The 26735-nt window shown below is 35.6% G+C and overlaps 1 protein-coding gene across 3 annotated transcripts in view; it reads left to right on the top strand.

Annotated features, from left to right (window-relative positions):
- Positions 1 to 26735, top strand: part of LAMA2 (laminin subunit alpha 2) — a 631935-nt gene that overhangs the window by 143363 nt on the left and 461837 nt on the right. For all 3 annotated transcript variants that reach the window (XM_057489270.1, XM_057489268.1, XM_057489269.1), the window contains 2 exons: positions 9926 to 10096; positions 19170 to 19282. In XM_057489270.1, coding sequence (XP_057345253.1) covers positions 9926 to 10096; positions 19170 to 19282 — 284 coding nt within the window. The remainder of the gene's footprint in view (positions 1 to 9925; positions 10097 to 19169; positions 19283 to 26735) is intronic.

The following is a 26735-nucleotide window of genomic DNA, read 5'->3' as shown; positions in this document are numbered from 1 at the left end:
AAGGAGGATGTGTAAACATAACATACGATCTTTATATTCATCTGGCTTCTTGATTACAAGCAGCAGAAATCACCAATACTGTTTAACTTAAGCAGAAATGTATTTCAAATAGATCACATAACTTGCAGAATTGCTGGGAAAATTTGAAAATCAGGCTTAGGAGATGACAGACATCAGGGCCATTCCTAGCTAGCTTTCCCTGCCTCAATGGTCTAGCCAGGGTACCTTTGCAGACATTGCTGTCACCCCTTCCTCCCCATTCCCTCTGGTAGTATTATCTCTGTCACTGTCATCTTATTTTCCTTATCTCCCCAGTCCTGTACTCCAAGTGCCCGAGATTCAGAGCCCTAAACCAGAGTCATGTGCACATGCCTAAACTCCTTAAGGAGGGGAGAAGAAAGACTTTCCCTGCTTTTGTGTCCTTGGCAGGAGGTAAGGTACTGAACACCCTCCAAACTAAATACAATGTCAGTTACCGAATAGCTATAGAGACAAGATATTGGCCCAGATATGATAAAAGTCTAAATAATTCAAATAGCTTGGCTTTCTTTGTGTTATTTCCCTGATCTAGAGTACCAAAACAGAGTCCTATATTTCCACAGAATGAAGGGTCTGATTAATGTAATGGCTTTGTTTGCCAGATGTTTCTCCAGAAAGATTATACAAGGGCATGCACTTACTACCATTCAATAAATTTGAATTTGAGTGCTATTATATACCAGTGTTATTCTTGTACTCATTGTTATAGACTAGAGATCCACTGTAAAAGATTTTAAGGTTTCACTGGGATGAGGGTTATAATAAAATAACTGTGTAGTTATGTAGTACTATGTAGACACTGAGAAGGAAACATGCTGTGTGGCAAAGTCAGGAAACACTTTTACAGAGCAGGGGGTATTTGAGCTGTGTCAGGAAAGATGACTAAATGGCCAAGTATCAGAAAAAGAAAACATTCTATGTAGAACAGACTGGACAGTGTCATGAAAAATAATTTTCAAAGCACCTGGTATATTTGTAGACAGTATGATGTTGCACATTGGAGGTGTAGGAAGGCATGAAAGAGGATGCAAACAGATGAGTTTACAGCTTTAGATGGGACCTAATTATAAATATTCAGATTACCAAGAAGTTTGGCTGTTGTGCCACAGGCAACAGATGACTCACAGAGGTGTTTAAACAAGAAAGTGGCATGATCAGACAGACTTAATTTTTAGGAAGATAATTTCCATGGCATTGAGGAAGATGAACTGAAGTGCAGTCATGCAGGAAGACTAGTTAGGGCACCACTGCACCATTGCAGGATATCCTCATAAAAGTATAGTTAGCTGGACGATGTCAAGCTGGAAACAAATATATAAATTGGAAACAGGAATCTTAGGATTGTGAGAAGATGCATTTACCCTCAAAGTATATTGTAACATTTTCTGATCTCTGTGGAGTAATATTTCATCAATGTTGGAATAATATTTTATTATTCTTATTATAAATAAGGAATTTGGGGGATAAGGATAACTGTGAATTAGTAATCAATATTTTCATGAATGGTCTTCATGAAGTCAGTCAGTAATGGAGATGAGCATGCGGAAAGGGTAGATGATCTGGACTTTTTAAAAGAGGTGATGAATGACAATGAGAGGAACTGGTTTTCTAGTGGCATCCGGAGGCAAGAGGGGGCTGCTTCTCTCCCGGTGACTTCAGGATCCTCTGGGGAGACTTACAGAAGTGTTACTGTGAGAGGAGAGCAAGGGCCTCAATTACAGTAAGTAGGATTGAAAGAGTGCTTTTTTAAAATGAAGAAATTTGGAAATAAGTTGTAGGATTTGTAAAACTATGATAGAAGTTGGCTTGCAAGTGTACACATAGAAAGGAGAAGGAGAACGACACGTGAGGAAGGATGTAGGAGGCCAAAAGCATCTTCATCTGGAGCAGGTGTGGGAGTGAAGGCCTGGTGGATCATTCATAATATAATTAATTCTAATTCTAAATACGATAACTGTGTTTTGAAAACTAGCCGTGCCCATTTAAGCTCTGGGTATTTTTTCCTTCATTTGCAAAATTCAAATTCAAATGAGGCTTCTTTGAACAGAATTCTTTTTATTACCAGATAACAACCTTCTAGTTCATCACCTAGAGAAACAGTGCCTAAAGCCTCAGGAACCAGTCTGAGCTGTGCTACACGGCACATTACTTCCTAATACATTAAATGCATTTCTCTCTGACTCGCTTGTAGCTCTTCAAAAGACAACCCTTATGTATTAAATATGATTTGCAGTCAAAGTTCTTCATTTTAACGAAATAAAAGCTAGAAGAACTGGAAAGCTGTACCAGGGAAACAGTCACCTGCTGATTGCTGGCCTGCGGGTGTCTTGAGGAGACTTTCAGCTGTTTTGCTAATTCTGTGATTTCCTTTGCTTAGTTCCTTTCATTCTGAACAGGATTGAAAAAACAGTTTCCCTCTTTCATATCCAACAACCTTTTCCTCATTTGAGTTAAGAAATTTCAATTTAAAACTTTATTATTACTGGTACTGACAATTTGTAAAAGTCAAAGAATGAGATAAATCACATATACACATGTACATATATATAATATATAATATATGTACACATATACTTATATATAACATTTCTATGGATTATTTGCCAAATTTTATTTATTCACTTCTTTCGTTTATTGGAATATAGTTGATTTACAATATTGGTTTCAGATTATAGTATAGTGATTTGATCATTACATATATTACTAAAGGCTCACCACAGTGTCACCTGCTGCCATACTAAGATATTATTATATTATTGGTTAAATTCTCTGTGCTGGAGTCTGTTGTCATTATTTATGGGTTTATTTCTTTTTTGTTTGTTTGTTTTATTTTTCAAATTACACATGTAAGTGCACTCATATGGTATTTGTCTTTCTCTGTTTCACTTACTTCATTTAGCATGATATCCTTGAGGTCCATCCACATTGTGTCAAATGGCAAGACTTCTTTTTTATGGATGAGTAATATCCCATTGTGTATATGTACCATGTCTTCTTTATTCATTCGTCTATCAGTGGGCACTTGGGATGCTTCCATATCTTGGCTATTATAAATAATGTAGCAGTAAACATAGGGGTGTGTATATATATATATCTTTTGGAATTAGTAATTTTGTTTTCTTTGGGTAAATTTCCAGAAGTGGAATTGCTGGTTGTATGGTATTTCTATTTTTAGTTTTTGAGGAACTTCCATACCACTTTTCACTGTGGCTAGACCAATTTACATTTCCACCAACAGTGTAGAAGGGTTCCCTTTTCTCCACATCATTGCCAACATTTTTTATTTCTTGTCTTTTGGATAGTAGCCATTATGACTGGTGTAAGGTGATATCTTATTGTAGTTTTGATGTTTGCTAAATTTTATTAAAGTTTCCCTGCATACAGAGACATTAAGAGAATCAAACATTAAACACCCATATACTCACTATCTAGATTCAAAAATTAACATTGCTATATTTGCTTTATCATAAATTTATTCATCTGTACAAAACTATAATTCTCATATTTTAATCCATGGCAAATTTCATGCCTAAACACTTCATCACTAATATCATTAGCTAGAGTTTAATATTGGTTTACTTTCTTTTTCAAGGTAAAATATACCTACAGTGAAATGCACAAGTCCTCACAGAGTGTAATTTCCATTCATTGAGTGTAATGTTCAGTGTAGTTTTAACAAATGTATACACCTGTATAATACAAATGCCTATCAGGAATATCACCATCACCCCAGAAATTTACTTTATGCCTCTTCCCAGTCAGTCCCTACCCCTCAAGCCCACCATTTTTTCTGTTTTATTTTTCCAATAGATTAGGTTTGTCTGTTCTAAAAGGTAATATAAATAGCTATTGGAGTATTCACTCTTCTTTTGTAAAGCTTTTTTTATTTGGCATAATGCTTTTGGAAATCGTCTTGTTGCATTTGTCAGTAGTTTGTTTCATTTTAATGCTGAACAATATTCCATTGTATAAATATACCACAATTTCTATATCAGTTCTCTCATTAATGGAAACCTGGGATGTTTCCAGCTTTGGCTATATTGATAAAAGTTTCTGTGGACATTCGTGTGTAGGTCTTTTCATGGACATGTTCTTCCATTTCTCTTGGGTATTTACCTAAGAGTGGAATTGTGAGGTCTTCATGAAGTATATCTAGGTTTAAATTTATTTAGAAGATGCCTGCTTTCTAAAGTGGTTGCATTAATTTACACTCCAAAAAGCAATGGAACAGAGTTATAGTTGCTCCACAAACTTTTAAACTTTTGGTGTTGTCAGTCTTTTTAATATTGTACTACTTAATGTAAAGCATAAGAAGTTCGCAAATATATAGGTCAATTTACCATGAACCCTCCACCCACTATTCCTTTGTTGTAACTGTCATTTGTATTACATCAACATCCCCCTAGGCAACTTTATAATTTTTTTCTTTAAATATTGACAGTATTTAAAGAACTTTGGAAAAATGTTTATCAATTTATATTCCAGCTTACTTACATTTTCATCTCTCATCTCCAATTTTCTATTAATTCCTGCAGTGATTTTTAAAACTATAGGTATCACATTTTTCATTTCTAGGAAAAAAAAATACATACACATATACATATACATATTTGTATATATGTATATGTGTATATACGTGTGTGTGTTTGTTTTGGTAATTTCTATTTTGATATTTCCTATCTTTCTTTTCATTATCAGCATTTTTTTGAATGTATCCTTAATCATAGCTATAAAAGCTGCTTAGAAATATTCATGTGCTGATTCCAACATCTGATTGATACCAATGTTGGTCTCCCTTTACTGCTTTTCTTCTAGGTATGGGTGATATTTTGTTGTTTATTTGTATGTCTAGTTTTGTTTTGTTTTTTAAATTACTTCTGGTTATTATGAATGGTACACTGAATAAACTCAGGATTCTGTTATGTTCCTCTGAAGCACAGTCATCCAACTTTTATTCTGTATTATTTCAGTTGGTTAACTTGTCTAGAACTCACACTCTAAACTCTTTCCTAGAGCAACTGTGATTTTCATTTTGTTCTTTTAGTCCCAATGAGTGCTGTGGAGTCTGCCTAGGTCATATGTAGGTCTTGCATCAATGAGAGATTCAGGAAGAATTTATACACATATTTTGAGGATCCCTTTCTATAGCTTTCTCTTTTCCAATATTTCTTCCTCACTTTAAAGCAGCTGTGGTTGTTCTGAGTTCTGTTCTCTGGTTCTTCAAGACAGTTTAAAAAAAAAAGATAGTAAAACTGTGGGTTCCTATTCGTCTTTTAGCCACCTTGCATGGTGCAGTCTGAAGCATATCCAATACTTTCCTTCTAAACATGCATATCCCTCTTACCTATTTGGGGTAGTCTCTGATGTTCTCAGATATTTGGGAGTTTTTAAAAAATATATGCTATTCAGAATACATAGCTGTTATTTTTGAGAGGTTTGGTCCAATAGGAGCTATCCATAATTACTGAAAATAGAACCTATATCCATGGGTTTTAAAAATGTTTCTGCCATTTGAAACTGGAATGTGGGATTTTGGTATCAACAAAATCATGCCAACTTGTATGAAAATACCACAGTATTTGAGCAAGCAAATAAAGCATATATGAATATTTATATATAAACATCCAAATAAAAACTGAAAAGTTGGAGAGTTTTCTAAATGTTTGCCATATTGTAGAAAAATTTGCATTTTTCACATGATGTTGATATAGCATTTTTCTAGATTGTTTACTAATCATATATTATAGAATAGGATATGTATTATTCTTCATATCATATGCATGTTCTAATCTCTAATAAAAATATATAATATAGGGACAATAAATATTATTTGTTATTTTTCTAATTTTGTTCCATAAGCACAAATCCAACTCAGTTTACTTAGGCTAGATGCTATTCAGAAAAAACAATATCAATCATAATTGTATGGATAATGACGATGGCTTTTATGTCATTAACATTACATGACCTCAAATTGAATTAAGAAGCTGTCAGTCAATATTCTATAAAGGTTCAACAACTATTTGTAGTTTATTTACACTCACAATGTTTACATAATCTTAACCAACTAACCCATATTGAATATGGCAATAAATACTGCTCTGCTGCTTTTGAATGGGAATAAATATGTGCAGTCTAATAGGTTTAACATATAATAAAAATGGGCTCAATCTATAATACAACTTGCTGAAAATTCAATAAAAGCTGACATATTGACTAACTCTTCAAATTGGTCATTAGCAACTAATTGAAGATCTTCCCTGACAAACACTTTACTGATTTTTAAAAATAAACAGCAAAATAGCTGATAAAATTTCAAAAGGCAGCTATTCCCTGACCATGAAACAAGACAATTAATTTGTGAGAAGGTTAATTTTGAGCACATGGTCAATAAGTGTAACATAAAAAAATCAATGGAAAGAACTGAAAGATAATATAAGTAAAATTTATTAATATTTTTATTAGGAGAAAACTCTGAAGCAACAAAAGGGTGGTGACTGGATAAATTTTATTAAATATGTAAGTTGATAAGGTTTGCTAAGTATCAGGTTTTGGCTCTTCATGCTCTGATACAAATAAGTCTTCAGAGTTAAAGAGCTGAGTTCAAATCATAGTGATCAATGTTACTAATTCATAACTGTGCACATTATTTATCTTCTCTGAGCTGCGCTCTCTTCATTTGTAAAATGGGACTAATAAAATCTACACAATGGAGTTTACTGGGGGATTAGATCATTTTTTTAATGAATATGAAATAGCTTTTGAATCAATGTTACTTCCATAACTGTAATCCTTTTTAGCCATGTCATTTTGCTCACATTTTACTCATTTAATTCTGTGGGAAAATTGGGGTATTTTCCCATTTTATATTTTAGGAACATACAATATACAATAAAATAATTTTCACCAGGCATCTTTCCTGTTTAGGTCCTTCCCATGATTACTCAGACCTGAGAAGGGGCAATCTAGCCAACTCAAATCAGGTCCCACAGGGGCTGCATCAAACTAGGGCATGGGTGGTCTTATCCATACCTATAAAACAGAACCCAATGTTAGGGCCAAGGTTAGAACTAATCAGAGTTGAGGGAGGAGACAAAGGTCACAAAGAAAAACTGAGTGTCCTGGGGCAGTTTTAGAGGCACTGGCCACTGCTTGAGAGGGCTTTTGTGTAGGTAGGCTGGCTTTGTTCTAAGGGGCTGGAAGGACCTCAGTTGCCTATGCTCATCCTGCAGACCAGCAAGATGAGAGGTGGAGTTTTTCCATCCTGAAAACAGGATGCCTAGCATATCTCTTCCTTCTTATTACCTATTTTTTTCTACACTAAAATCTAAAATTTTAAAGACCTGGAAAAAATCCCACTAAAACAAATTACTGGCAATGACAAATAGGCAGTGGTTTGTATTGTTATATATGTGAACTATTATGTATTTATATCTACATTGATTTCTATATATAATCACATAACCTAGCAGGTAAGAACAAATACATATGTAAGTGATCTGTCAGTCATTCAACATCCATAGGAAATTTCAGAATAAAGTCTATGCTCATGCTATCCCACATGCCTAGTGTGTTTACTTTTTCCTTCTTTTTCTCTAGCAGATAAACATCCATTTCTCCTGCAATTCAGCTCAAGGTCACTTCCCACAATAAGGCCATCTTACTAGTATTCTCATCCCCAAATCTTTCATGGTATCTGGTATAGTATGTACTCAACACATATTTAATAATTGTGCAGTTAAATGCCAAATGATTACTGACATAAGAGAAAGATATACAAACAAACCTTATTCATTTAATCAATATCATTTAACAGCTTAGAGAATAAAATGTCTGAGGTGGAGAGAGAATGCTCTTGGGATGATCAAATTATTTTCAAATTTGTAGCTTTATAAATTTCACAAAATTGAAGTAGTTTACAGTAAGCCTTGTATACACAAGTAAAACTAAAAAAAAAAAAAAGAGGTAATAACCTTTGTGTAGTACTTTGCCTTTTATAAAATACTCTACACTTCCTCTTGAAATAAATAACATTACTTTTATGAATGGCTAATATTTTTCTAACCAGTGATCATGTAATTGTATTAGTTATTCTCATGTCACATGGCCAGAATCTCTCCTCTCAGGTCCAGAGCATAAAGATGGTCCAGTGGGGATAAATTTATCAGGAAGAATGAATGAGATAGTGACAACAATGAGGTAAAAAAGTAAGTTTTGCACTGGCAAACAAGGAAAAATTGGAAACCCCAAGTAGCTATTATCTGGAGAAAAGCACAAGGAGGAAGGAGGGCAAATGGGGTGGGCACTGGCTGGATCAAAGCAGCAGAATCAGAGGGATTTTAGGGAGCAGTGAGTGTAGAGAGGAGGAAAGAGAGAGAGGCTTGTTTCTTTCAATGAAATTCTAAATCAGCCAAAACTATACGTCAGCATTAAATTTATATATGTTTCATATGACATTGTAGAGAACATGCAGTGTAGTGATTAAGAGGATAGCCTCTGGAGCCAGAATGCTTGGGCTCAAATCACAGGTCTGTTACTTGCTAGCTGTAACAACAGTGGACAAACCACTAAACAACTTAATAAAGTAGGGGTAATAGTAGCATGTTGCTTATATGGGCGTCATTTGTAGCAAATTAGTCCATAAAGATAAAGTGTTAAAACAGTGCCTGACAGAGTAGTGCCTGGAACATTATGAACATTCAATAATTCTTGCTATTATTCTTATGATGATGATACATAAAACCTTCATGAGGTTAATATTTATAATTTATTCATTTTACAAATGTAGTGAGTGTTTACTGTGTACCCAGCATATGCTGTTTTGAAAATAAGGTATAAAACACTTATGAACTCAAATCTCTAGGGAATTTCAGTAAAATGTCAGGACATAGATTTAGTCAGTAAAGGACTTTCTGTCAGATGCTGAATTGATGTGGAGCTACTTGGCGTGTATAGAGCAGTGACCACCTAGATGGTTAGCATGTTCCTCACAAATTGAGTCAAATTATGGTATCCCAAGTGCATTTTCTCCAAGAGGAGTTTTTCACTAAAAGAATGGCTTCTGATCAATGACTTTACTATATTGTCATTGAAAAGAGGTCTATAAAATGCAAATACTGGACATGTATGAAACAGAATTGACATTAAATTATGAGGAGTAAAGAGCCTGAGATGGCTTCCTATGTGGAATGAAGGGCCTCCCCAGCCCTCCACTGAGATGGGCCTCTGCAATTGTAACTAAGCAAGCCAAAACTTCTGTTACATTTAAGAAATAATTTTTGACATATGATCATGGACTACAATTACTTGTTTCTGGCAATGTATTGCTGCATAATATAGCTGTATATAGCACAGAAGGCAGAAAAGAATGACTTTCCAAAAACTTTCATTATTTTCTACCTTCTCCCATCTGGATATTACAACAACCACTTACAATAAATGATAACTGTAGCATAACAATGACCATAAAAAACATAGAGGCATAGTTTTGCAAATCTTTACATATGATTATAGTTTCCTACTAGATATAGCTGAAATGGAAAATGGAAGATTGAATATCTTTTGCCAGTAAGGAGAACAGATTGTTTTAAAGGTATGTGTTAAAGATAGGACTCTCTTCCTAATTAAGTATTAAAGGTTAAAAATTAAGAAAATAGCTTTGGATTCCATATTTAAGTTCCAGAAAGAACAAAATATGTTTGTTTTATAACACATGCTATTTATGTAGTGTCCTTTTATAATTAAGTCAGCTATTATCACCGATTATTTCACTTTCAATTAATTGAATGCTTTACAAAATAGCCTATCTTAATTTCATTTTAAAATGCAACAAAATCAGATCATGTTGTTCCCAGTCTACATACCTTAATGTCAACATCTTTTTCAGGTTTATTCCCTGCTGTCCTGAACCTTGCTTCTAATGCTCTAATCACCACGAATGCAACATGTGGAGAAAAAGGACCTGAAATGTATTGCAAATTGGTAGAGCATGTCCCTGGGCAGCCCGTGAGGAACCCCCAGTGTCGGATCTGCAATCAAAACAGCAGCAGTCCATACCGTATGTATTTTAATGTGTATTTGTAGGTCCCTGGGTACCATCTACAGTTGAGTGATTTTGAGGTCAAGTTGTGTTAAAGCCAAAGGGCTTTGGGTCCCAAAAATTCCTAGAACTTTTCTTCCATTATAAGCTGCATTGCAGCCCTTCTCCATCATTTGACAGATATTATTAGAGTCCCTTATATGGACCAGGTACAGTGCTTGAGGAGGGTTTTCTAGCTGAAGACCTGTGGCAGTCATAAGGCTTATTACCCCCAGAATAGTACCTGAGGATGTGGTGGTTAATTCAGGCTTTAGTCATTCATTGGTCACTTACGTGTCAGGCACTATGCTGGGAGCCAATAGAAATAAAGCATGGTCCTTGGCTTCAACTAATGAGGAAATGGGCAAAAAGCACACTATTGCTATGTAGTGTGCTAAGTACAAAGGAAAGAATGAGCACAGGTGCCTGAGGGAGAGAGAAGAGGGGCACAAATTCCATCTAAGTGTGAATGAAGGCTTGCCAGAAGAAGTGACATCTAAGCTGAGGTCCAAGAACAAGTAAGAGCTGAGCCGGTTAAGAGGAGAGAGAGAGGAAAGAGAAGAAGAAATGCCAGCAGGAGAGATCAGAGTAAGACAGGAAACCTCACTCACTCAGGGAGCTACCAGTAGTTACCACTGGCAGAACAAAAATGTCAGAGGGCACTGGGCAGAGATGCATCTGGCACAGAGGCTACAACCAGATCGTGAAGGTACTTTAACACCACCGGAAGAGTGTTTTAAGAAGCATGCCATATACGCCCTCTCTCTGGCCTTTATGAACCACGCTGCTATGTAGGACTCACTCATGTATTTATTCAGCAAGCCTCAATGCCTGCTATGAGCAGTGCATTGTACTGTGGCATAATGTTAAATCATACGCAGCCCTTGACTTAGGAGACTTAGAGGGGAAATAAAGGAAACAGAAAAGTAAATTGAGTGTTAAGGGAACATGAGAGAGGTTATCTAACTATTTCTGGGAGAAAATGACCCATGCACTGAGAAAATAAGAGTCGGATGAAAAGGGAAAAAGATTATAAAAGAAAAAGCACCCATCAATCTTGAAGGTGTGAAACTGCATGATATACCCAGAGTAGTTATTTTGGTTTAACAAGTAAAGAATTGACATGGAGAAGGGGAGAATGGTGTGAGATAATTCTAGAGATAAAGGTTAATTTAGAGATACACATTGAGAAATCATCAAATATGTAGGGGTGGTTAAAAAAATGAATCCTTACTGTCAATGAGCTGAGTTATAAAGGGGATAAAACTTCACAATTACATTACTTTTTAAATGTGTTTAGCTTTCTCTTTTTTAGTTGTAAAGAAAGCTTTCTCTCACAGTTTATATTTTTTGTTGGAGGGCTTTGTGCATTCTTTCTTGGATCTGGTTAAACCAAAAGGGTCATAGTGCTCGCTCTATTATATAATTTAGAGATGCTGAAGACATTAATGTATTTGGAGCTTTTGGGACTTTTGTGATTAAAATTGGTGTTCATATATATCACAGAATGTTTTAAAGAGAAAAGCTAAGAAACCAAAGATGGCAATTGTAAGAAACCTTCCTTGCCTTTTAATGACTGGCAGTTTTCTATGGTATATATTGCTATGGTGTGGGGAGGGTTTGAACATTGCCCATCTGTTTGCTATTCATGTGTAGAATGACAATGGTAAAGGACCTAGGTCAGAGCCCTGGGGAAATATCAAAGGCTATGGGAGATATCCAGGAAGGATATAAGTGGAATGTATAAATAGACTCTAGAAAGGAAAAGAAGAGAAATGAGTTCAAGGAAGGTAAGCAGAAGAATGAGATCGCATGTATGTGAAGAAGGAAAGAATTTGTAAAAAGAATGTGTAATCAACAATGATAACTGCTCCCATCATGTTGAATAAGGAAAGTATAAAACAGGTTTCCCTTGATTTTGACAAGATGGAATCCATTGGTGACCTTGTTAAAGCCAATGGATTGATGATGGCAAGTACCCCATTGCAGAGTTGATAAATGAAAGGTAAAGGAGAAGAGAGGACCGTGGGAGTATTCTCTCAAGTGTCCTCAGTATGAAAGAGAATGGATGAGTTTGACAGAGGAAGATGTGGGGTTGTAAAAGTTTTCGAAGACAAGGAACATTTGAGTAGGTTTAGATACTAAAAAGAGAGGCCAGAAAAGTTGAAGATAAAGTGTTGATGGAGGAGGTACCTCTCTGCAGGTAAAAACAGGTGGGTTATTAATCACAAGTGAAAGCCTTAAATTCAGAGATACATATATTTGAACTGATCAAATCTGAAAGAGGGAGGATGAGTAGAGGTAGATAAAAAGGAGTATTTGGGAAGAAATTCTTATTTAATGGTCTTGATTTCCTCATTAAGATATGCATCTGGTAGTGATTCTGTAGCATCTTACTACGCTGATGGACAGTGACTGTAATGGAGTATGTGGTGGGGACTTGATAATAGGGGGAATCTAGTACCATAATGTTGCTCATATAATTGTACATTAATAATACCAAAAAAAAAAAGATATGCATCTGGGACTTCTGCTGAGGAAAGAAGTGAAATTTAGCTTTTTAAGGAAATAGCCAGAGAATTGCTGAGCCATAATTAAAATAAAGTGAGAATTCAGTATGGGGTAAAATGGAAGAATCAAATGTTTGTACTGATCCTCATGGATTTTACAAAGAAAGTGGAGTGGAAGGATAAGACAGTAAGAAAATTGAAGTAAAAGCCAGAAAATAGATGAAATGATGGAATACAGTCTTTAGGTTCATTAGGGAAGAAGATGAAGCCTGATGGACCATTGGTTCAGAGACTGGTGGCTTTGATGATTTCAAAAAGAATGTGAGAAACTCGAGGCATGGAAAGGGTTGGGTAAGGGGAGTGGAGGGCAGGTAGTTGGGAGGGTATAGAAAGGGTGGGTAGGAGGGAAAGTTAGATAAAATATGTAAAATCATGTATGTGTGTGTGTGTGTGTGCATAGATATGCATATATGTGTATATATGTGTTTATATACCTTCATTTATAGTTCCTGTCTGTTGGTACAATGTTAGGGTAAATAAGGCTTGAGTATAGTAAGCAGTTAAGCAAATATTCAAAACTGTAAACTCAGGGCTATACCTTGTGGTCCATATTATAAATGAAGTAAAATTTCTGAGGAGGAAAACATCAGCAGAAACTGAAGTTTCAGGAAAAAGTTCCATGAAGGCAGTCACAAAAGAACCAACACGAAGGTTCTTACTTGGGCATGAAAAAGCTGAATTGCCTGACTAAGAGGGGAAGGTGTTCCAGGTAAGGAGAAAAAGAAGAGACTGTGTGCAGTCATAGACACAGGATGGGAGGAAGGTGCAAAGATTGGGGTGGAAAATAATTGAGTAGAGACTATCAGTTTGAAAAATGGATGTGATGCACTTGCCCACTGGAGTGTAAGTGTGAGTGACCCTGTTACTCCCCTCTTCAGAGTTCTGTGTTTGGGGTCTCTTGTGTCTTAGTGGAAGGCATCCATATTTAGGTAATCCCACCCCATATTTTCACACTGGGACAAAAAGTAAATAAGTTGTTTAGTAAAGGAAGAGTACATTTGAGGTCTATTTTTAATTTTCCCAGTTTTATGTACAAGTAGTACTTTTTAAATGTATCATAGCCTGCATTTACTTTGTGTGATTAATTTTAAATTACCAGCTTCATTACATTTCAAAGTCCTGTTGGAACTAGAAATTTAGAAAGAATGATACCCACAGCGATAAAAAGCTAGCCGTGAACTACATGAATATATTTTAGTAAAAGTTTGAGCTACAGATAATAAAATTCAACAAATTCAGTGGATAGCTAGAACAAATCTAGAAGGTCTGTACTTAATTACCATACAAAGAAAAGGAAACTTGACCTTCTGACTGTTAACAGATTGAGCTTTCCAAATAAAAACTAGCAGTTTGAAAGGTAAACGTCATCAATGATTCTCTAGCCGGTTTTTAGATGCAGTTAACCCGTGGACTGACTTGCTTAGCTGTCCCTGTTCAGGATGTTGTGTTTCTATCTTGTTTGAAATAAGGGAAGTATGCCAACAATTAATCAGTATTTGCAAATTAATTATGATTAAAATTTCATAATGGAGATTATGGTTAATTGTTGATTAATCTCCCCATCCTCCTTTTTGTGACTAATTCTCATATCAACTTGACCTAAGGTGGCAGATATCAAAATTTCCAATTAGACACCTTCTCTAACAATTACCTAAGAGCTACAAATTTGATTTGGAAAAGTGGTTGTGTGTGTGTTTTCTATCACATATTAAATGCACAGTCTGTAAAGAAGGCTCAGGAGTATGTTTGGGGAATATTTGCTGTGATATTTATTTTCCTTCATAAGCCATGCCAGTAATACTTCATTTATGGTTCTGATTCCTAATGTGTCAATTTCAACACCCACTCATGCCACCGAGGGCATAGTTGATATTTAGTTATGCATATGGTATTTGCTGTCATTATAAAGATGTGGCACCTTCCTGGGATTTAACAGAACAAATCAACTAATGCTAATTATTAAATTATTAAGTATATTTAAATATATTCAGCAATTTTATCTTTCATTAATCAGGTAAATACAATGCCTTATCTCAGTGAATTGATAATGTGGTAAGACTTGGTATAAAACAAAGTCCATCTAGGTGTTTAGTTGAGTTAAATGACTTAACAGTAAAAATGAATTTTTTTTTCTGTTCTATGCTCTCATATTTCCATAAGTAACTCATAAACCTTTGTTTTCAATTAAACAAGTTAAAACACTATTTTAATGAGAATTAATATAGAATAAAAATGTTTAGAAATGTTTTTTTTTTTTCCTGAGGTTCTTTTTTTATTAAGATATCATTGATATACACTCTTATGAAGGTTTCACAAGAAAAACAATGTGGTTATTACATTCAACCTTATTATAGAGTACCTGTTCATACTGCATTGCAGTCACTGTCTGTTAGTGTAGTAAGATGTCACAGAGTCCCTATTTGTCTTCTCTGAGCTGCACTGTCTTCCCCGTGATCCCACACACACCATGTGCACCAATCATGATACCCCACAATCCCCTTCTCCCTCCCTCCCCACCCACCCTCTCCCACCCCTCACATTTGGTAACTACTACTTCCTTCTTGGAGTCTGTGAGTCTAGTGCTATTTTGTTCATTCAATTTTACTTCATTGTTGTACTCCACAAATGAGGGAAATCATTTGGTATTTGTCTTTCTCTGCCTGACTTATTTCACTAAGCATAATACTCTCTAGCTCCATCCATGTTGTTGCAAATGGTAGGATTTCTTTCTTTCTTATGGCTGAATAGTATTCCATTGTGTGTATGTACCACCTCTTCTTCATTAATCTACTGGGGGACACTTAGGTTGCTTCCATATCTTGGCTATTGTAAATAGTGCTGCAATAAACAGGGGTGCATATGTCTTTTTGAATCTAAGAACATGTTTTCTTTGGGCAAATTCCTAGGAGTAGAGTTCCCAGGTCAAATGGTATTTCTACTTTTAGTTTTTTGAGGAACCTCCGTATTGCTTTCCACAATAAATGGTTGAACTAGTTTACATTCCCACCAGCAGTGTAAGAGGGTTCTCCTTTCTCCGCATCCTCGCCAGCATTTGTTGTTCCTAGACTTTTCTATGTTGGTCATCCTAACTGGTATGAGGTGATATCTCATTGCAGTTTTGATTTGCATTTCCTTGATAATTGGTGATGTAGAGTGCCTTTTCATGTGCCTGTTGGCCATCTCGAATTTCTTCTTTGAAGAACTGTCTCTTCATATCCTCTGCCCATTTTTTAATCGGGTTATTTGCTCTTTGGGTGTTAAGGCATGTGAACTCTTTATATATTTTGGATGTTAACCCCTTGTTGGATATGTCATTTACAAATGTATTCTCCCATACTGTAGGATGCTTTTTGTTCTGCTGATAGTGTCCTTTGCTGTACAGAAGCTTTTTAGTTTGATGTAGTCCCATTTGTTCATTTTTTTTATTTTGTTTCCCTTGCTTGCCCGGGGAGATGCATTCAGGAAAGTTGCTCATGTTTATATTCAAGCAATTATTGTGTAGGTTTTCTTCTAAGAGTTTTATGATTTCATGACTTACATTCAGGTCTTTGATCCATTCTGAGTTTACTTTTGTGTATGGGGTTAAACAATAATCCAGTTTCATTCTCTTGCATGTAGCTGTCCAGTTTTGCCAACACCAGTTGTTGAAGAGGCTGTCATTTCCCCATTGCATAACCATGGCTCCTTTATCATATATTAAATAACCATATATGGATGGGTTTATATCAGGACTCTCTAGTCTGTTCCATTGGTCTATGGGTCTGTTTTTGTGCCAGTACCAAATTGTCTTGATTACTGTGGCTTTGTAGTAGAGCTTGAAGTCAGGGAGCATAATCCCCCCACTTTTTTCTTCCTTCTCAGGATTACTTTGGCTATTCAGTGTCTCTTGTGTTTCCATATGAATTTTAGAACTATTTGGTCTAGTTCGTTGAAGAATGCTGTTGCTATTTTGATAGGGATTGCATTGAATCTGTGGATTGCTTTAAGCAGGATGGCCACTCTGACAATATTAATTCATCCTATCCATGAGCACAGATGTGTTTGCATTTATTGGTATCTTCTTTAGTTTCTCTCATGAGTGTCCTGTAGTTTTCAGGGCATAGGTCCTAGGTATTTTATTCTTTTTGATGCAATTGTGAATGGAATTGTTTTCCTGATTTCTCCTTTTGCTAGTTCATTGTTAGTGTATGGGAATGCAACAGATTTCTGTGTATTAATTTTGCACCCTGCAACTTTGCTGAATTCAGATATTAGATCTAGTAGTTTTGGAGTGGATTCTTTAGGGTTTTTTGTATACAATATCATGCCATCTGCAAACAGGGACTGTTTAACTTCTTCCTTGCCAATCTGGATGCCTTTTATTTCTTTGTGTTTCTGATTGCCATGGCTAGGACATCCAGAACTATGCTGAATATAAGTGGGGAGAGTGCACTTCCTAGTCTTTTTCCCTATCCTAAAGGAAAAGCTTTCACTTCTCATGTTGGCTGTGGGTTTGTCATATACGGCCTTTATTATGTTGAGATACTTGCCCTCTATACCCATTTTGTTGACAGTTTTTATCATGAATGTATGTTGAACTTTGTGGAATGCTTTTTCAGCATCTATGGAGATGATCATGTGGTTTTTGGCCTGGTTTTTGTTGATGTGGTAGATGATGTTGATGGATTTTCAAATGTTGTACTATCCTTGCATCCCTGAGATGAATCCCACTTGATCATGATGGATGATCTTTTTGATGTATTTTTTAATTCAGTTTACTAATATTTTGTTGAGTATTTTTGCATCTATGTTCATCACAGATATTGGTCTGTGATTTTCTTTTTTGTGGTGTCTTTGCCTGGTTTTGTTATTAGAGTGATGTTGGCCTCATAGAATGAGTTTGAGAGTATACCCTCCTCTTCTACTTTTTAGTGGAAACCTTAAGGAGGATGCATATCAGGTCTTCACTAAATATTTGATAAAATTCAGCAGTGAAACCATCTGATCCAGGAGTTTTGTTCTTAGGTAGTTTTTTGATTACTAGTTCAGTTTCTTTTTTGGCTTAGTATATGATGTATTCTTTCATATTCCAAATTTAATGTTTTTTCATCACTATTAGCATTAGAATGCATGGCTTGATTGCTACATGATTGATCCTCGTAGTAGATATGGTTTGTTCATTATTTGAAGTATTCCTTCAATTGTATTCTGATATAAAAGGTTATCCTTCTGTCATTCATTTGAAACATCTCCTCATAGAACTGGGGATTTAAAAATTAAAAAGTTCTGGAGACCAACAGTTCACTTACTCAACAGTGAACAGAAGCATGGCAGGGGAGCTAGCCTCCAGTTTGTTTCCATTTCTTTGGGCAACTCTACTGACTTTCAAGTAAGCAGGGAAGAAATTAAGCATTCTTACTGCAGCCCTAGGAGTAAAGCCAGAACACCACCAACAACCCCCACTCCTTCTGTGATGAAATGATGAAAATATAGATCAACCGAATAAAGGAACAGAGCTTATGGCTGGAAAATGAGAAGCACAGATTTCGGACAAGAATCATGACTGAGCAACAAAATGGAACGAGGGCTTTGGCCGCCCAAGCCCAAGGGTATTGGCTGTTGTGAGATGTGTGCAGTTAAGTTGGAGGAGAGGAGGACTGAGGTTTGAGGATTATAAGGAGGAAAGGACTGGAGAGAAAAGACTGGGGTGTTCACACCTCCTACTTTTTATCTCAAATTTCCCTTTCAGTTGGCACCATAGGGCCTGTTCTCATCTGTCTGGAGTCAAGGTGACTCGGTAGGATGGAGTTTCCTGTTCTGTGCTCTGCCTGCTTGCCACTACTCTGCAGACTCCACTGAATGAGTGATTATGGCAATGGGCAAAAGCTACATGGGAAATTTGCAGAGTCTTTCCTTACATTTTTAAATACTTGTTGAAAGATGGCAAGTGAATGACTGACTGCAAAAAGCCTCGTAGGATGGATTTGACATAATTTTACATTAAAACCATATACATAGTGGATTGCCCAAATCTTGATAATAATGAATGTGTCAGAAGGGCAGATCTTCAAGCAGCTTTCAATCACGATTCAGGATTTTATGTTTCTGGTAACAAAGTGGAGGGCATACTAGAGCTGCCTCAAATAGTAGTGCTTTTGCTTCTTTGAATGACTGACACATCAATTAGAATTTGGTATTATTTCTTCACACTTAATTTCTGTAGTTTTCTTAAAAGTTTCTCATTTTAGTTTATGACCAGAGTGTTAAGTAGTGACTTCTCTTGTAGCCTAAGTGTTTAACCATTTCATACTACCTTGTAGAGTGCTATGAAAAAGTTGGCATTAAATTCTGTTGAAGGTATGAATTTTCCTCTCTTTATGTTATTTTAATGTTTGATATTCATAGGTGGTGTTTCCAACTTAGTTTTTTTCTTTAAAGAAATAGTTATAAATTCATTATAAGATCTTTTCTCTTCCTCTCACATTCTGTTGCTTATTCAACAGAGAGACATCCGATTACAAATGCAATTGATGGAAAGAACACTTGGTGGCAGAGTCCCAGTATTAAGAATGGAATTGAATACCATTATGTGACAATCACACTGGATTTACAGCAGGTACAGTGCCTGGGGTTTTTGTTTTTTGTTTTCTTTTTGCAACTGTATATTGGGTTTGGGTGAAAGGATGCTCTTTTCTATCCCTTTCCATTGTTTTCTTGATACAGTGAACAAAGGGCCTATTCATTTAGTATACTGTTGTTTTAAAATATCTAGCATTTATTTCTAAAGCACAACTAAAATGAATTCACATGAAGAGTTTAGAACTGAATTAGGAGTGACTCTGTTTTGACTGATGAGAGTGAATGATAAAAATATAGTACAACAGAATTTCACATAAAAAAAATATAAAAGAGCCATTTGTAACTTTTAAAATGAGACAGTGCTCCCCCTCTGCTCATGGTGTGTGTCCTGAAAGGTTCTTAGTTAACAAACCTCTTGAATAAATTGCCTCTCATTACTGTGAGTTGAGCAAGCTGTGACAGTTGATTTCTAAATTATACTTGGGCCGCTAAATGAGGTAACAAACTTGTAGTTGTACAAAATTGATGTTGAAGTTGTTAGAACTTGTATTGCATAGGCCTGGGTGTCTTCTACACTTAATTTCTTTCTTCTTTCTGTTCACAATATTTAGGTCAGGCTGAAGTTATTAATCAAGAATCACCATCACCCCAAATTATTTAGGCTTGCAAATAGGATAGAATCTGGAAAAATATTCTGATATTTTGCTGTTATTCCATATTAAAAAACCAGTTTAATTGACTGGTGACTGAGACTGGAGACATTGAACTTAGATGATGTCAACTCAGCCTGTTTCTCTTTAACTCTCTGAAATCAGTAAAGATTGTCCACCACTCGTCCCTGGCCCAGTGGAGACAGAGCAGTAAGGGAGTCTGGGGTTAGCAAAGGGGGGAATGGCCAAGATGCTTGAAAATAGATACCGTACACTATAGATGACATGTTTCCACAGGTGGTCACAGTGAAGAAAAACACCAGCCAGTGGGGGTTAGTCACATTTCTGAGGGCCAGGTAGGCATCAGGCATTTCCATTTTGACCAGGGTGCTGCAAAGAGCTGGCTGATGGGTGTCCCAGAAGACCCTCTTTCTACCCTCTGTCCACCCCAGGGTCTGAACAACTGAGTGGCAGCAGAGGCTCAGTATTGCATCTAAATTGCCAACTGGCATGGACTTATTTCTACCCACAGTAGCAGTTGAATGTCAGCCTTTAGTTAATGCTATTTCTCAGGAAGTCTCAGAGCACTATCGAGGAGGGGAAGGCAGAGCAAACTAACAGAGTGATCAATCATGCTTGAGGCCAGTGTAGTCTTGTACATGAATTCCTGGAGGATCCTAGCCTCAAAATGGGCTTCGTCCTTCTCCCAGTGAAGACAGCTTGGTCCTTTATCGGTCACAATAGTTCTCCCCCTTCATGTGGTCATCGAAAGCTGGCCTTCCCAATCAGGAGTAAGTCTGCTATCTGTTGCCTCAGGTCATCTCCTGGGATAGGGAATCAATTAATAATGATGGTTAATTGCTCTGGTTTACTCTCTACTCATACTTTTAGATTGCATATGGAGCAAGACAGTTAATTATTAATAAAATTTACACAAGTCCCTTATGCTAGTCTTTGAGCTCAACTGCAATAGCCTTTACTTATTAAACATAGCACTTTTTTTCCTCAAATTTAAAACTGGATGAATGCTCTAATCACAAGTTTTTACTAAATGATTTCTATCTAATATACCTATCATAATTAATCGAACAGGTCAAAGAGTCCACCTGAAAGCCCATTTTTCAATGAAACTGTTTATATTTTCCTAATTATTTGCTAATATAATTATCCTAATAATTTCCCAATAATTTTCCTAATAATTGCTTTGCATCCCTACCCATCCATTCCCAGTATCTTAAGTTATGTGGACTTATTTTCCTGTTCTCTTTTCTCCCATTTAGTTTGATAGGCTTAAGATGAGCAAATACTCCAGGACATCTTTTATAGTATAGCCATCATAACAAGTGGCAGGATTCTGTTTGTGAGACAGGCCTGCCTGATGCCAAAGTCTGGAGAACAGCTAGTGGAACTGGTATAGAGATGTATACTCATATGCTCCCATATCCCAGGGTGGTGCCCACCCATGTCCATCTTTACTTTAGCCCTCTCCTGCTTCCTGCAAATCAACCTACTGCGTGTTCAAAAGAAGGAGAACATAATGTAAAATGAAATAAATTCTTATTTCTACTTGACTCAAGACTTTTTAAATTTAGTGTTTTGATGATGTTACAAGTTAAGCAGGTCTTGTGACCATGTTTTATAATGAAATTCTTCAGATAGGAAGAGGCTTTGGACCTCTCATGTGGCCTTAGGCTTTGGAGGTCAAACTGTGTATCATGTTCACAGAACTTGCTTAGCTAAGGAGCAAAACTGTAGGCAGGCATATTTCAATGTACTAGCAGCAGCGAAAATGTAGATATCCTTATTTTTTTAATTTACTTTTCACAATAATCCTGTAAGGCAACTAGAGTTATTATCCCTATTTAGTAGTTGAACACTGAGACTTGGAAAGGTCAAGTGGCTTGGCTTTCTTTACAAAGGTTATTATGGGCAGGGTTGGGATTTCAACCTGAATAGTCAAAGTCCAGACCCCAATATAGAGACTATTCCCTAAACTGAGATCTGAAGACTTAGCCTAGGGATCTCATGAGAATTTTGGATATATATATACTTCCAAGGGGTCCATACATTGTTTGGGTTCTGGAAACACTGTACTATGACCTCCTAGCTTCCACAGGAGAACACAGCCAACATCTGTTTTATTATAAAACAAGGGACTAGATCTCTCTTTTTTGAGTACATTTTAGTATAGTTCTAAAATGGCATGATTTCTGTCTTTTCACCTATAATATGAAGGATTAATAGGTTATTCAGCATAATAAAAGCTATCATCCAACTGGGAGTAAAGGGAAGTGTTTTATAATGAATAGATAAATATCACTAAATGTTTGTCATTGATTCAGCAAGAGGTTTTACCATTTTTTCTCCTTTTTATTTTGAGAGGTATAAATTTCAACAACCTTCAATTTTTTTTGACTGATCCACACTTGGCTCCTCTGTGAAATCCTTTTAATAAATTACTATTTTAAATATAAATAGCCACCACTGGATTTTCTGATTAAATCATTACAAATTATATGGGGACATTTATTTTACATTTCAACATTCAATATAAGTACTAGAAAAATGTGACAATTTATTGATAAGAAATTAACTACTTGTTTAATACATAGATTGCTTTTAGATTTTTATTATTAAGGAATTATAAACTTTTCCCAACTTATTTAATACATAGATTGCTTTTAGATTTTATTATTAAGGAATTATAAACTTTTCCCAAAAAAGTTTTTTTGGGAACTGCTCTTTACTTGTTGAATATCTTGTGCAAATGATTTAAACATGCTTTTCCCCAACTTCTAAATCAGCAAAATAGCTATAATATCATGGCAAGATACTTGATATAATGCTAATAACAATATAACACCTAAATTCTTCTGGCAAATTTGGGTATTATACAGTTCCAGTATCAGTATAAACTTGAAGAGAAGCTTAACTGTTCTAGTGATATCATGCAAAAATCTAGTATGAAGACAGAGAAGAATATACAGCATTAAAAGATAGGGACTTGAAGGTTACTAGATGTCCAAAGTATTCTGTTTTAGTCCCTTTTCAACCAGATTTTGATCACAGTATATGTTGATATCTGATCTCATTGTATGACTTTTTAATCTGGCATATTCTTAGTCCTGTCTTTTGATTTGTTTGGGAAGAAAGCTGATTAGCAAATGGGGTAAAACACAGAGGGGCAGCTTTTTAATAGACTTTGCTAGCATAGAGTGAGGTCATCTTCATTCCTGGGTAACCCAGGTGTGCCGTAGACTTAATTATGCTCATGTGGTAGAATCTTCTTCCCCTCAGTAAATAGTTTGCTTTGCTGCCTGGTCTATTCTCCCAAAACTGAAAGTGTCTTTGCCAAGAAAGGTTGTCTTATAGTTACAGAGATATTGACCTAAACATTCTATTCATTGACCTTTTAGAGGCATATTTAGTGAACAAGAATAACAATTCTAAATGAGACTTATTTTTTGGAAAGAGGTTGAATTAGCATTTCTATGCAAATACTAATGTACTTTTAGAATCTATGTGAACAGCATACAAGTATCTTCTCCTAAAACCTTAAACTGTTCATGCTTTAACCCTTCTGTAACAGTAAAGCATGAAATAAATTGAATATTTCAATGTATCCCATTTTTTCCATGTATTTGTTTTAATTGTTTAAACATCATAAAGGTGATGAAATTTTTCAATCTTGAAGGAAGATTGTATTATTTCATAATGTAGTCTTTCCTTACACTCTTCTTATTCCTATTAAAAAGATCTGTTGTTCTGTAACTTACAGAACATTGTTAGCTCCACCTATAAAAGAATGAAAAAGTGAGATAGGTACAATTCACAATTAATCATTCAACAGGTAGAAAAGAATGTAAATCATATCTATGCATTTAATATCTCATTATCAAAAAAGGAAAAAAGATATACACATGTAATTTATTTAAAAAACATACAAAATTTAAATAGTCTGGTTGAATATGTTGCCATTCAACATGGTCTATTTGATGTAACGGTTTCCTCCTGGAGACAGATCTCTATAAAGGCATTAGTCCATTGCTGGTGATTAGGTGTTTATTTCCTTGTGGTCCCGTTAGATATGAGTTCTTCAAGGCAGAGATCTCTGCCTGTTTACATCCATTGTAGTGCTCAGCATTTAGCAGCATTTATTGCCCAGCATTTCAGCAGCAGATTTGATGAAAGAATGGTCCGTGTCTGCTTTACAAATGATGGAATTTTTCTTGGCACTATGTGGATCACTGCTAAATTGATGAATATAAAACTAACTAAAGAGGAGACTAAAATCTACATGTTCAAAATGTCCTACATGGATACATCTTGTTTCCTATAGCAGAACATAATTGAAATCACAGGGCTACCTGCTTTAGTTTTATTTTTTTAAGAGCATTGATTCAGTGTCACAAATAGGGTCTGTAGTTAATTAGAAAATGTATTCTCCTTCTAAATGAATTTGTGCTGACCTTTTAATCATTAATTAATGTGGCAACCAGCTTCAGTGTCTACATTTCGCCGAACGTTAATTCTGTCTCCCCTTTAGTCTCTTTTCAGCACTGCAGTGAGTCACATTGATCTTAGTCAAAAAACAGGTCACATCACTCCATCCAGTAAAACTCTCTAATGGCTTTCCATTGCACCCAGTGGGAAAGGCACACTGCCTCACGAGGATTTACAGGATATTTACCTCACCTCCTTTCAGCCCTGCCCTCATCTCCCCTCTTCAGCTGCCCCACACTGGTCACCTCACTGAATGCCAAAGGCCTTTGCACTTGCTGTTCCTTCTGTCTGGAATTTTTTTCCCCAATTTCCTGTATCCCTTTTCATCACTTCCTCTGGGTTTTATTCAATGTCACTTTCTTAGCAAGGATCTCCCTGGTAACCCAATTTAAAATTCTAAACCCCTCCCCACTTCCTAACCCACTTCCCCGCTTTATTTTTCTACATAAAATATATCAGTGCCTTACTTACTCTGTATATTTTACTATTTATGATGAATGTTGTTTACCTCATCTTTCTAAATACAGTTTTCATGAGAGGGGAGATATTTGGCTATATGTTTTTTAATTTGCCATATTCTAAGCCATTATAATAGTGACCCACATATAAACACTCAAAGCTTTTTTATTAAATAAATAAATGATTGAATGAATGAACAATGAAAACCATTGATTCATAATGTAAGAATTTATTAAAGCTGCAGATTAAATGATGACACAATTCTATTGTGTTTCTTATGAATACATATGCTGTGCATTTTTAATTTATGAATTTTCATATAAGTCTCAGGTTGAAAACATGAAGTAAATTTTCTCACTAATACTTTTTCTAAACAATCCTAAACTTTAGTTATATTTGCCACTCTCTGTGTGACTTTACTCCATTTATAGCTTTATTTGGGGAAAGTGTGTTTTAATCAATTTAACTCTTCTTTTGAAACAGAGAAGAATAGAACACTAATTTTTTAAATTGAAAGTTTATCATTTCCTAGTGTAAAAAAAGAGGCAGATTAGAAAAAGGAGAAAAAGTCCATGACTACAATGTTGGAACAAGAGTGTAGATGTAGGACATACATATGTTGATATAAAATGATGATAAACTAAATTCTAGCAACATCATGAAAATGCAAACATTTTTGGAAATGTAGATGTTATTTCAAATAGTGTGAAGATAACTGCCCTGGAAAATGATTCTTGAAACCAGGGAATCAATTAGAGAATTGTGTATTTAAAAACAGAAATAATAATACATAATGAAAAGATCTGTTAAAAGTCTTTGGGAAAAGACCTGTTAAAAAATTTGCATGATACCAGTTCTGTTATGAAACATCTGAATAGGACTGCCTAAAATAGACTGAATGTGGACAATTTTTCACAGCTGTCTGATGGCTTCCACACATAACACACAATTGCATTTTATCACATTGGTAGAATATTGTGTATTCTCCCATTTCGTTCTTGGAGTCTGTTTCTTGCTTATTACATATATTACATATTATAATTTAGTGAACAGTATATATATAGCTATATATATATATGTATTACATAAACACATATTAGATTTTTTTCTAGAAATTGATTACCTATTTGTAGGTAAAACAATAGCATGTGTGTTTTAACTAATAGTAATGCATGACCCTGAGTCTCTAAAATATGAAAATGGCAGGAAGGGTAAAAATGAGGCAAAGGAAGAGATATAATTGTGTCCATTTATGAAAAGATTCCATTTCCCATCACTCATCAGTTCATTTACCTTTGATAAATTGTCCTACTTTTATGCTCCTCAGTTAAATGTAGCTGATCAAGAGTGAAGACTATATGAGATGATGTCTGGGACGTATCCAAATCTACTTATTTCCTATAGGAAGTAGTCAGTCATGAAAAAGAGTTAGATTTAATTGACTGAAATGAGAGACTACAGTGGGATTTAAACAAAGATTAATGTGACTTCACTTATTTTAGAAATATTATTCTGCCTGGTAAATGGAAAATGATTTTAGTGAAGCTAGAGTGAAAACTAGGTGGCAATTAGGAATCCATTGCAATCTTCCAGCCAAGAGATGATGGTGACTTGGACTGTGTGGGAGTAGCAGAGATGGATGGAAGTGGTAGGCGGGATTTACTGCGGAGGCTGATATGACTAGATTTGATGTAGAGTGTGAGGCTATAGGTGTGAACTGCTCGGATTTTGGCCTGAAGAAATTCACCAAGATTGTATAGACTGAAGGAGGAGCAGGATAGAGATGCTAGGAGGTAAATAAGGACTCTGTTTAATGATGGTATGTTTGAAGTGCACATTAACCATCCAAGTGGAAATACTAAAGACACAATTGGATTG

Source organism: Manis pentadactyla, chromosome 12 (genome assembly GCF_030020395.1).
Source record: "Manis pentadactyla isolate mManPen7 chromosome 12, mManPen7.hap1, whole genome shotgun sequence".
NCBI lineage: Eukaryota > Metazoa > Chordata > Mammalia > Pholidota > Manidae > Manis > Manis pentadactyla.
Note: the sequence above shows the minus strand (reverse complement) of the source record. Positions and strands in the feature narration are given on the sequence as shown.